The sequence below is a fragment of the Oncorhynchus keta genome, chromosome 34 (genome assembly GCF_023373465.1).
Source record: "Oncorhynchus keta strain PuntledgeMale-10-30-2019 chromosome 34, Oket_V2, whole genome shotgun sequence".
NCBI classification, from domain to species: domain Eukaryota; kingdom Metazoa; phylum Chordata; class Actinopteri; order Salmoniformes; family Salmonidae; genus Oncorhynchus; species Oncorhynchus keta.
In genome coordinates, this window is record NC_068454.1 from 58,724,777 (window position 1) to 58,737,527 (window position 12,751).

The 12,751-nt window shown below is 41.5% G+C and overlaps 1 protein-coding gene across 2 annotated transcripts in view; it reads right to left on the reverse strand.

The window, feature by feature from the left end:
• The window catches only part of LOC118367365 (mannosyl-oligosaccharide 1,2-alpha-mannosidase IA), a 204,358-nt gene that overhangs the window by 61,790 nt on the left and 129,817 nt on the right, over positions 1–12,751 (reverse strand). For both annotated transcript variants that reach the window (XM_035750748.2, XM_035750749.2), the window contains exon 4: positions 1,313–1,393. In XM_035750748.2, coding sequence (XP_035606641.1) covers positions 1,313–1,393 — 81 coding nt within the window. The remainder of the gene's footprint in view (positions 1–1,312; positions 1,394–12,751) is intronic.

Sequence of the window (12,751 nt, forward strand, 5' to 3'; positions counted from 1 at the left end):
TGATTCACACAGTCTTCTCTGAACAGTTGATGTAGACAAGTGTCTGTTACTTGAACTCTGTGAAGCATTTATTTGGGCTGCAATTTCTGAGGTGCCGTTAACTCTTATGAACGTATCCTCTGCAGCAGAGGTAACTCTGGGTCTTCCATTCCTGTGCCGGTCCTCATGAGAGCCAGTTTCATCTTAGCCCTTGATGTTTTTTGCGACTGCACTTGAAGAAATCTTCAAAGTTCTTGAAATGTTCCATATTGACTGACCTTCATATCTTAAAGTAATGATGCACTGTCGTTTCTCTTTGCTTATTTGAGCTGTTCTTGCCATAATATGGACTTGGTCTTTTACCAAATAGGGCTATCTTCTGTATACCCCCCTACCTTGTCACAACACAAATGATTGGCTCAAACACATTAAGAAAGGAAGAAATTCCACAAACAAAGTTTTAACAAGGTACACCGGTTTATTGAAATGCATTCCAGGTAACTACCTCAAGAAGCTGGTTGAGAGAATGCCAAGAGTGTGCAAAGCTGTCATCAAGGCAAAGAGTGGCTATTTGAAGAATCTCAAATATAAAATACACTTGGATTTGTTTAACACTTTTTTGCTTACTACATGATTCCATATGTTATTTCATAGTGTTGATGACTTCACTATTATTCTACAATGTAGAAAATCGTTTTTTTTAAATAAGAAAAACCCTTGAATGAGTAGGTGTTCTAAAACGTTTGACCTGTAGTGTATATTCATATTTCACAAATATTCTGCAGTAGAGAAATGTTGTGCTTTCTCTCCCTGACTCACTCAGCCTCCAAATCAATGTCCATTAAGCCGACTCAAGCGCTCCTATGTCATTGGACTTTTTTACCATTAATTTGGCGTCAGCATGGATTGTCCCCACTTCATCTGAACAGCCTAGAGCATCATGTCATGTACCATGCTTGGGCAGATGTTATTTTCTATAGCACGCTTGACCTCCACTCTGTTCATAGTACATTGGTCATAGATTGGTAATGCAGAGGGTCACATGTGGGTCAGTGCAGATGTGTGCTTGCGCTGTATGTCGGTGACAGTAATGTGGTCATACCGGGAAAAGGGCATGTGGGAGTTATGTGAGCTGAGAAATGTTTTACACACTGACTATGTGATGAGATTTCCTGTTTCTGTTTGTGTGTGTGTGTGTGTGAGTGTTTTATGACTTTGCAACACTTTTCCACACAACTCCTTCATCGTTCAAAATGCAGGGCCAAATCTCAATAAAGGAAGAGACCGGTTCTTCCTGAAATCGAGGGGTATAATAGACATTAATGAATCTTACCTCCTCTCCTGTCAGGTAGTACGCAGAGAGCAGCCCACCGACGTAACGGATATTCACCTCGAAGAGAGAAGCCTCGCCGTTCTGTAAGAGAGAGATCACGCTGCATCAGAGGTGGAATGCTCCATTCAGGACACAGCCCAATCTCATAAATGATTAGTCAAAATAACTCATATTTCTTATCAACAGTCGCATGGCAACGCCAACCAATCAGTCGTGTGATGATTTAGCGGTTAAAAACATCATCAATAATGAATCATGAATAAACCTACATTTTTTTAATTGATCAATAATAATGAACGAGAATTTGATGTTTGCGCTCTCGAGCCATAGAAGTACGTCAGAAATCCATATGTGAAGATCTCTTCACAGTGATAAAAGTGATACACGTGAATGGCCAACGTGTTGCCCATTGAAACAGTGGAGTTATGCATACTGTTATACAGTAGCAGTTAGCTAGAGAGTAGGCTTGTCCCATCTTAGAACTAGTATTGTTTCCCACCAACAGCCCTATAAGACTCAATTTATATACGTTAAATAAAGTCTCTAGAAGGGAACATTTCAATAAAGCCAGGGGAGAGAGTCAAAGGCGTGCGATAATGTTCGCTGCATTTTACTCACTCTTATGTCTAATGTTTAGAACCGCGGCAGACTATCGATTCTCCTCTGGCAGCCTTAGAAAATACACACCGTCTAGTTCACTGATGACTTTCCACTCCTAACTCTTTTTCGCGTTTTCTCATCACGTTTGCGGCCTTTCCAATTCCCTTTGTTGTGAGTTCCAGGATTTGAAAGTGGCGAAACGGTGCTAGGCTTTACTTTTCCATCTCCCGTTATGTCTGCTTCGACACAACTATCAGGATGGTGCAACTGGGTTAAGATTAAGCTGTCAGAATATACCATCTCAGAGTGCAATTAGTGCTCTGTCAAAGCTATTATTATAGCTCCTGGAGCGATTTGCTGTTCGCCAAAGTCAGGCCGAGTTTATCAGTGCACTGCTCCATGTGTTATGGCAATGAAGTTAAGAGGTGTTACGGACTAACACGTGTCCGTGAATGAGATGGCGGTATGTCACCATAATTACAGACACTCATTGTCACCCAAGGTTGACAAGAAGCCACGATAAGGAAACTGTAATTGGGTGGCGCTGGAGAGGTTAATTACATCCAATCTAGAACCAGAGTAAAGATGCGGAGCGACTCCATCGTTTTCCGACCATACATTTGTACACACTGTATGAGAAACTCACAAAGTAAAGTTCATGTACTTAAAGTTCATGTTCATGTACTTAAAAAAAAAGTTTTCAAGAGATGAGTGCTACAGTTTGACATTCTTCACAGCTGTTAAATTCCAGCCTTGTACGATGTCATTATTAGGTAATGACTGCTGGGCTAATGTGCGACTGAGAAGTTGGCCACGTCTCTTTCAAGACAGTTTAACCACTGACATTCTGTAAGACAAACTGCCAATCCTCTGCCATGGTGACCCAGAGGAGTCGTCTTGCCAACCCGTAGATGAGTGGCCGTTCTATAATGGACCTAAGATGGTGGTGATTAGGGACAGACTTTTAATTTGTCACCAGTGATGTTTTCACTTTGGCAAGGACAGCCATAAAGTACAATGAGGGGACCGTAATGGTGACTACGGTTCAACTGATCTGACTCATGCTACCAAACACAAGCCTTGTAAATCACTCTTCAAACGTCTCATAACAGTTCATTTAGTATGAGTGGTTTATTCCAGAGGCTTCGATGCTGATTGGGTCCATATTGAGAACGAATTTATATTATATAAGCGTTTCAAAAACATTTAATTAAAATACATTGTTGTGCTTAATTTGTCATTTGTTCTGCCAGATGTTTTCCAGTCATTTATTTCCCAATATAACATTGTTAATTTGCATCACAGGGAATTATTAGCTCTTGCATCTACGTCCAAGACCACACACGTTGAGGCTCTGCTGCAAACAAAGCAGATCGCCTTGGGAAAGCTCGACGCGAAATCCACTGTAACCACTTCACCTGAAAAACAACGTGATTAAATCTCAGCATCACACCCCATACAGTATTATCATGGGTGAAACAATAAACAACGAATAAATCCAAAGTCTCCCCAGAAGGCTTTTTCACGCGAATAAATAAAAAGCAATGTGTGCACATTTAATTGCTCCACTTTTCCAGTGCTATGCAGAGTGGAAACTAAAATCAGGTGAAGGAAGGAAGGAATAAAGCCGAGCCTGTTGTTTTTCATTCCCTGCCTCTCTCGCCTGACTCTGCTCAGCAGTGCGTCTAATTAGAAGACAACACAAGGGCTGTCAGAGTTAACACGCCAGCTCTAGCTGCCTCTGTTACTGCCACCCAGAAGAAAACCTTTCTGCGTATGATCCTCTCTCTATTGTAAGAGCACCACCACCTCCAGTAATATTCATACTGTATGGAAGGAGTTGCACTATTCAAATAAATGATTAGTCTGGGATAGGGCTGTGTCATTGCATTTTGTCAGCCGGTTATTGTCCTGCAAAAGCCTACGGGTTTCACCGTAATTGATCGTTAATGAACATAAACACCTTTATAATATCTCCATTTTAAAAAGTCTAATAAGTCAATTGAAGATACACCCTCACAGTAAATCCATGATTTATTTTAGGCAGGTCTAAAGAAACATGATATGAAGAAAATGTATTTCAGAAGAACAGAATATGAGTTGGCCTACTGTATGTTAGCTGGCTATGTGCCATGCCATAGACTGTAGGCTTGTTCATTTAGTAGACAAGATATGCTTAGAAGTCCAGTGCCATTCTTTTGTATGATTTAATACCAAGAAGAATAGAATTGAACTTAGTTGAATAAAACTGAAATTATATTTTTCCCCATTCCAACGTGAGTACGCATTTGAAGTGGCTATGTTGAGCGTAACAGTGATTATTTGAAACAGGACCTACGGTATATGCTAGATTTAGAGTTATTTGGCAACTTTTCTTGTGAATGATACAAACCATAAAATGCCTTAGAAGTCAAAAGATATACGGGATGCATGACGCGACTATAAGGCTACTAACGATTTGACATCGTATCAGGCTGCACACACCGTTTTCCCATGAAGTGACCATATTTTCACCCATCGCACTATTCTCAATTTAACATTGTCTTTACTAATATGTCGAATTAGTTTAGATGTAGAATGGCCCATTATCAAATAGGCAGGAACAAGGGCAAGATTTGAAAAAATACATGTCGCCCGTATTCACTCGAATAGCGAATGGAGGCCACTTTCCTGCGGTTCGTTTCACTCACGTTGGGTAGGCTACTCTGGTTATTTCTCGGTGTGACAGGTGATAATCAGCACAAACTCTGTATGCCATGAGCTCTCCAACCCTGTTGCTGCAGCTACCCAGTGCTTAATCTGGGAAACCAAGTGAAATCTGTTCGGGAACATTGATAGTAACATGCTCCACCGCAAAACAAATTTCATGAAACTGTTGACAACCACCCTCTCTGCACCTGGAGAAAGGAATGAAGGAGAGAGGAGATGGAAACGCACAGTGGTGAGATATCCTGTAGCTAAAGGTAATGTGTCAGCCTATTAATATAAAAAATGCCCTATTACTTGGCTATTCAAAATCAAATACACATTTGTAGGCTAACTCTGGATTTGCTTAATTTAGGGTAGACCAATTATATACTAAAGATATCGTTTTTTTAAAAACGTTTATCTTCCAAGCGTAATATGGTTAGGCTATATATTGTATAACGGAAAAATCATTATTTTAATTCCATAATTCCATTCCGTTTGGGTTTGGGCTCATAATAGGCCTATGTGTATGTATAATCTATAATATGCATAATTGTGTTTTGAATTCATCATCACCTTAGAAAGCACTGTCCGTTTTGTTGTGTTAGGCTTTGAAACAACATCCACAACGACCATTTTTTCCACTCAGTTTCAACCTGTTGTTGAACTTCTTTCTTCAAATTGATTATCACAGTGAGGTGAGTTTTAAGAGCACGTTACTGTTTTGATGATGTGATTTTCGATTGCATTTACGTCAAAGTGGTTAGAGGGACAATAGAGCCCCGAATACCAGGCCATTAGGACCCGATGGTCGTTAGCGACTTGGGTACTACCAACGCATGCCCAGTGTGCATAACAGGAGATTACCATGCTTTAGCGGTCACATAGGATTTTACTGTGGTCATGACTGCCGGTGTAAAACGGTCACTGCAACAGCCCTAGTCTTGGAAATGGTCTTATATGGGCATGTACAGGTCTGACTCTTTGCCCCTCACTGCACATTCCGGAGGGCAATTTGATTATTTCATAAAGCAGTTGACCAATAATGAAGCTACACAACAGAACATGTAATCCAATGTGGATTTAGGGGCTGTGTGTGTGTTGTAAATGCTACCAGATTGGCATCCAAAAATGGTGCTATATATATATATATATATATATCCCACAGCTGTGCCAACGCGCCTGAAAGGAGGTTATGAAAAAAGTTAGTCTAGTGAATCAAATTATCTATGGGGGAGTACATTGCTGTTGTGCCTTGTTAATGTTCTGCTTCAGTGTACAGTGTACAATGTTGTCTTTGTTTGATGCTTGCTTTTCGGTTAGTGAGCATTCAACAAAGCATGGCACTGGTTTTGATCACTCTCTCTGCCAAGATTAGACTGGGACATAAGCCTGATTGGCACATCCCACTGTGCTTTCAGTGTGCAAGAGGGGCAAATGAGACTGTTATTGAGGCCTGCAATGGACTGCTCAGGCACAAATATAACATTAAATGGTATGATTTAATCCTAATCCGGGGCTATCAGAGCCATTGGGTACACAACACACTGCACGTCCAGACTCCAGACAAAATCTGCACTCGGAAACCAAGGAAATAGATTGAGTTTCGTGGGAAGCTGAACAGATAAGCCAGCATTTAAATAGAGGAGTAGATCACGCCTAAATCAAAGTTGGTGTTAAACCAACAGAGCTGTGATTTAACTCAACTTCACTAATTAGCACGGATTGATTATGAAAGGGACCAATTAGGTGGTGTCACTCAGGTACTCTTTCGTCCACAACCTGGAAGCTGTAACTCTGCTAATACCGTTGCTGTGAACAGAAGTTCCTCAGAACTCCTTCCTTTCCTGTCACCAACAGGATGTAAATCCAGGGCTGTTTTTGAAAATGTACAGTAATTATGGGCTTGATTAGCATCACGTCCATAATTAGGCTGTCCTAGACACCGGAGCTTTAATGACTGCTAACCTCTGGAGCATGCTAAACAGCACGACCTGGGGAAGGAGCGCTCGCGCTAATTTCTCACTACTAGAAGGGACACTTACAGCAAGTAATGTTGGGCCTTTACATGTTGTGACAGTGGGGACATCATCATACATTCAAAGATTGGCGCTCTCATAATGCAGTTTTTCCTAGCCAGCGTGCTTCTACACCTGCATTGCTTGCCGTTTGGGGTTTTAGGCTGGGTTTCTGTACGGCACTTTGTGACATCAGCTGATGTAAGAAGGGCTTGATAAATACATTTGATTTGATTAGCAGGCTACATTACTGATCAGCTGATTTGTTAGTTGACATTGAGATAGATTTTGGTTTAAAGACAGAGTCTGATCAAAGCATGAGGTAACGTCATTTCATTTAAGCACATCTGCGCATTTACTGTATTATCACAAACAATGCTGAGAGAGGCTTCTCCGACCGAGTTAACGGAGATCAAAACAGAGTACGTGGTCCATTATTATTAGCAGGCTATGTTCCTAGTAGTGCATTATTCTAATAGGCATCAGTGGAGGGCAGCTTTTTGAACTGGAGCTGAGACACAACAAAAACACAACATATCCAAAAGGTCTTGGGTTGTTACGGGTGGGAGGACACTTTGAACTTTTCTTTAGTCATCAAAACAACACAGGTCAAGAGTTCACGACCTTCCTGTGTAGTCTACATGCGTTTTATCTTTTATGTAAATACTGCCAGCCATTTTTACTGCCAGCCATAAGACTGTTAGTGGTGGAGTAGATGTGATAGATCAGGTACTTTGATTTCAATGCAACACAATTATTCTGCTACCAGAGTTCCATTCTCTTCATGATGCATTTTTAAGAGGGGGCAATATAGAAGGCGTCACCACAAATCATGAAAGTCGTATAGGCCAATATATTCTCGAAATACACAGGCGAAATGGTTGGCTGCATACTTTATGAAAGTTCAGATTTCTGAACTCATCAGGGAATGTACAGAAAACAATCTATCCCATAGTGATAGGCTATTCCATATCTTATCCAAAATGCATCCATCCATCCATCCATCTCTCTCCCCCTAACACATACACACCCATGACACTGTCTTGTACCACATCTTCACTGAATACATTATGGCAAAATAAGAGACTGACTAATAATAAATGAATGTCACTAGGGTGATAACTTTGAATTACAGCCCCTCGTCCTCCTCTATCTGTAACGGTTTTCTTGTGTCGAAGGAGAGGCGGACCAAAACGCAGCGTGGTTATTATTCATGGTTCTTCAATAAAGAAACTATACATGAATAGACTAACAAAACCAAGAAATGTAGAAAAAAACAAAACAGCCCTATCTGGTGCAAACACAGAGACAGGAACAATCACCCACAAACCCCAACACCAAACAGGCTACCTAAATATGGTTTCCAATCAGAGACAATGACTAACACCTGCCTCTGATTGAGAACCATATCAGGCCAAACACAGAAACAGACAAACTAGACACACAACACACAGAATGCCCACTCAGATCACACCCTGACCAAACAAAACATAGAACATACAAAGCAAACTATGGTCAGGGTGTGACACTATCACTCACAATCCCCCCATCTCTCCCATTGTCTGGGGAGTAGAAGGCATTGAAGAGGGGGGCGTTATTGAGAAAAAAAGGTTTGGTGAATGCACCTCAAAGCTGTTCTCTTTGAGTGTACACGCAAAGGCCCTCAGACACAAATACACACACAAACAAGAACACGACAGCAGACATGTGTCTCCAGGAGTTCACAGGCAAGGAGAATGCTCTCATAATTCAGGTCTCATTTATTTATTTTTATTTAACCTTTATTTAACTCATGGGACCCTCCTCCTTTGTCTCTCATTCCATCTCTCCCTCCTTGTTCAGTCCATTTTTCCTCCACGTTGTCACGACTTCTGCTGAAGTCGATACCTCTCCTTGTTCGGGCGGTGCTCGGCGGTCGACGTCACCGGTCTTCTAGCCATCATTGATCCATTTTCCATTGGTTTTTGTCTTGTCTTCCTACTCACCTGGTTCCAATCCCATTCATTCCATGTTGTGTATTTAACCCTCTGTTTCCCCTCATGTCCTTGTCAGAGATTGCTTATTGTTATGCTCATGATTTATGGATTGGTGTGCGACGGGTTCTTGTACCCACATTTATTTTATTATGTACTTTGGTTTTGGAGTTTTTGTTTTACGTTATTAAACTACATCATTTCTACCCAGTTTGATTCCCCTGCGCCTGACTTCCCTGCCACCTACACACGGCATGACACACGTCCTTGTTCCTGTGTGTGTGCCAACGGTACATCAGATCAATGTTTTCATCCAAATCTCTAAATGGATTCCTGAGCGCTGTCACTATACTGGCTGAAAGGCCAAAATACCATTCTGTCTTATCATTCTCTAATCTGATGTTCATCTGCAAATCCTATAAACACATCTGTGCAGAGCATACAAGGAAAACATTGTTTGCCATCCATCACAATTCATCTCTGATCATCAACCTAATGGCATTGAGCCAGTGCCAATCTCTGCCGACCCACGTCAAGAGCTAAGGCTAGAGACGGAATTCAAACGTCACTGGTGTTACAGTAAATAACAGTATATAGTATCTGTAATAAACCACCCACACATTGTTCTCCTCCAGCAGAGATAGGATGTCAGCAGGATGTCTTGACCTCATGGCTGGGGCATGGCATCTTCAGTCAAGCAGCCCCTCATATGATACATGCCCTCTGGTTTCAGCAGCCCTAATGACTGGAGCCCTGTGGAGCCACGTTTACTGTGGACATGAGGCCAGATCAGGTCAGCCAACAGGCCTACTGAGGTAAACAACAAGAGCCTGATCCAGATCTGCTCCTTGGGCCTAGACAGCTGCAAGGTCTACTAAGTTTGCACAGTGAGCTTCCAGAAATCAGATAGTAAACGCCAACCTACTTAAACCAACTGATAAACAAGGAAGGAAAAACAAGTTTGTACCCAAGGGTGGTCTTCCAGTTTAGAACAGCCGGTAGTCGCAGATGAACGAATACAACCTACTTGTCTTTGGAGCAACAATTCATGTTCTGGCAGAGTAAGTGTAGGGTACAGTATGCGAAACATTTTGATTTATAACCCAGCATTGTTTAGAATAAAAAGCAAAAAAATGTTTACCAAAGCATACCATGATCACATCTTTCTTTATAAGCAACACATTATTGAATCTGCATATGAGCTGTTTATCATATCTAGGCACTTACTGATTGCCAGAAAGGCATTATGCAAATGTGCACTGGTAAACTGAGTCATCTCATACCGAAGCAATTCTAATTGAAGTAACGTGTCATTCTCTCACAATTAAGGCATCGTTTTGTTTTTTTGTGAATAGGGGTTCAATAAGGCCACGACAATATATCAATCAGTATGTGATCAATCAGGTCAATCTCTGGGGGACTGAGAAAGTGAATCGCTGCTCTCTCAGCTGACGGTCACTCTACTGTCAGATTAAAGTTTCAGGCCAATTATACAACTTTACAGCACAGTTTTGGCCTGAGGTACCAATATTCCTCTGAGGGCGATTAGAACAGATATACTCTTCTTCCATCATCTGCATTTGCTAACAAAAGTCAAACTATTTGTCAACTAAATTTGAAGACATGAATGTCTGCTTTTCTGGTCAGATAACTTGTTCTTTCCATCTTTTCTGCGTGACTGGATTTGATTAACCCTCTCTTGACCGCAAGCTGACCTCTGAGGACATTACGGATCTACCGTAGGATATAGCGCAAGTAAGAAGGGTGCACTGTGGGTTTCAATTCATAATAGATATCCTCTTTCCGTCTTAATAGAGACACATGTACAGTACCAGTCAAACGTTTGGACACACCTACTCATTCAATGGTTTCTTTATTTTTAAACTATTTTCTACATTGTAGAATAATAGTGAAGACATCAAAACTATGAAATAACACACATGGAATCATGTAGTAACCAACAAAGTGTTAAACAAATCAAAATATACTTGAGATTCTTCAAAGTAGCCAACCGTTGCCTTGATGACAGCTTTGCACACTATTGGCATTCTCTCAACCAGCTTCATGAGGTAGTTACCTAGAATGCACGAATAACAGGTGTGCTGTGTTAAAAGTTAATTTGTGGAATTTCTTTCCTTCTTAATGCCTTTGAGCCAATCAGTTATGTTGTGACAAGGTAGGGTTGGATACAGAAGATAGCCCTATTTGGTAAAAGACCAAGTCCATATTATGGCAAGAACAGCTCAAATAAGCAAAGAGAAACGACAGTGCATCATTACTTTAAGACATGAAGGTCAGTCAATACGGAAAATTTCAAGAACTTTAAAATTTTCTGTAAGTACAGTCGCAAAAACTACCAAGCGTTATGATGAAACTGGCTCTCATGAGGACCGCCACAGGAATGGAATACCCAGAGTTACCTCTGCTGCAGAGGATAAGTTCATTATTCGTCATTGGACACTGTGCTATCAAACCTCCAAACGAGCTTCAATGCCATACAGCACTCCTTCCGTGGCCTCCAACTGCTCTTAAACGCGAGTAAAACCAAATGCATGCTTTTCAACCGATCGCTGCCTGCACCCGCATGCCCGACTAGCATCACCACCCTGGATGGTTCCGACCTTGAATATGTGGACATCTATAAGTACCTAGGTGTCTGGCTAGACTGCAAACTCTCCTTCCAGACTCACATCAAACATCTCCAATCAAAAATCAAATCAAGAGTCGGCTTTCTATTCCGCAACAAAGCCTCCTTCACTCACGCTGCCAAGCTTACCCTAGTAAAACTGACTATCCTACCGATCCTCGACTTCGGCGATGTCATCTACAAAATGGCTTCCAACACTCTACTCAGCAAACTGGATGCAGTCTATCACAGTGCCATCCGTTTTGTCACTAAAGCACCTTATACCACCCACCACTGCGACTTGTATGCTCTAGTCGGCTGGCCCTCACTACATATTCGTCGCCAGACCCACTGGCTCCAGGTCATCTACAAGTCCATGCTAGGTAAAGCTCCGCCTTATCTCAGTTCACTGGTCACGATGGCAACACCCATCCGTAGCACGCGCTCCAGCAGGTGTATCTCACTGATCATCCCTAAAGCCAACACCTCATTTGGCCGCCTTTCGTTCCAGTACTCTGCTGCCTGTGACTGGAACGAATTGCAAAAATCGCTGAAGTTGGAGACTTTTATCTCCCTCACCAACTTCAAACATCAGCTATCCGAGCAGCTAACCGATCGCTGCAGCTGTACATAGTCTATAGGTAAATAGCTCACCCATTTTCACCTACCTCATTCCCATACTGTTTTTATACTGTTTTTATTTATTTACTTTTCTGCTCTTTTGCACACCAATATCTCTACCTGTACATGACCATCTGATCATTTATCAATCCAGTGTTAATCTGCAAAATTGTATTATTCGCCTACCTCCTCATGCCTTTTGCACACATTGTATATAGACTGCCCATTTTTTCTACTGTGTTATTGACTTGCTAATTGTTTACTCCATGTGTAACTAACTCTGTGTTGTCTGTTCACACTGCTATGCTTTATCTTGGCCAGGTCGCAGTTGCAAATGAGAACTTGTTCTCAACTAGCCTACCTGGTTAAATAAAGGTGAAATAAAAAAATTAGAGTTACCAGCCTCAGAAATTGCAGCCCAAATAAATTCTTCACAGAGTTCAAGAAACAGACACATCTCAACATTAACTGTTCAGAGAAGACTCCGTGAATCAGGCCTTCATGGTCAAATTGCTGCAAAGAAACCATTGTGCACTGGTAAACTGAGTCATCTCATACTGAAGCACCAATAATAAGAAAATACTTTCTTTGGCCAAGAAACACGAGCAATGGACATTAGACTGGTGGAAATCTGTCCTTTGTTCTGATGAGTCCAAATATGAGATTTTTGGTTCCAACAGAATATGTGAATGGATGATCTCCACATGTGTACTGTAGTTTCCACTGTGAAGCATGGAGGAGGAGGTGTGATGGCTTGGTGGTGCTTTGCTGGTGACACTGTCAGTGATCTATTTAGAATTCAAGGCACACTTAATCAGCATTGCTATCACAGCATTCTGCAGTGATACGACATCCCATCTGGATTGCGCATAGTGGGACTATCATTTGTTTTTCAACAGGACAATGACCCAAC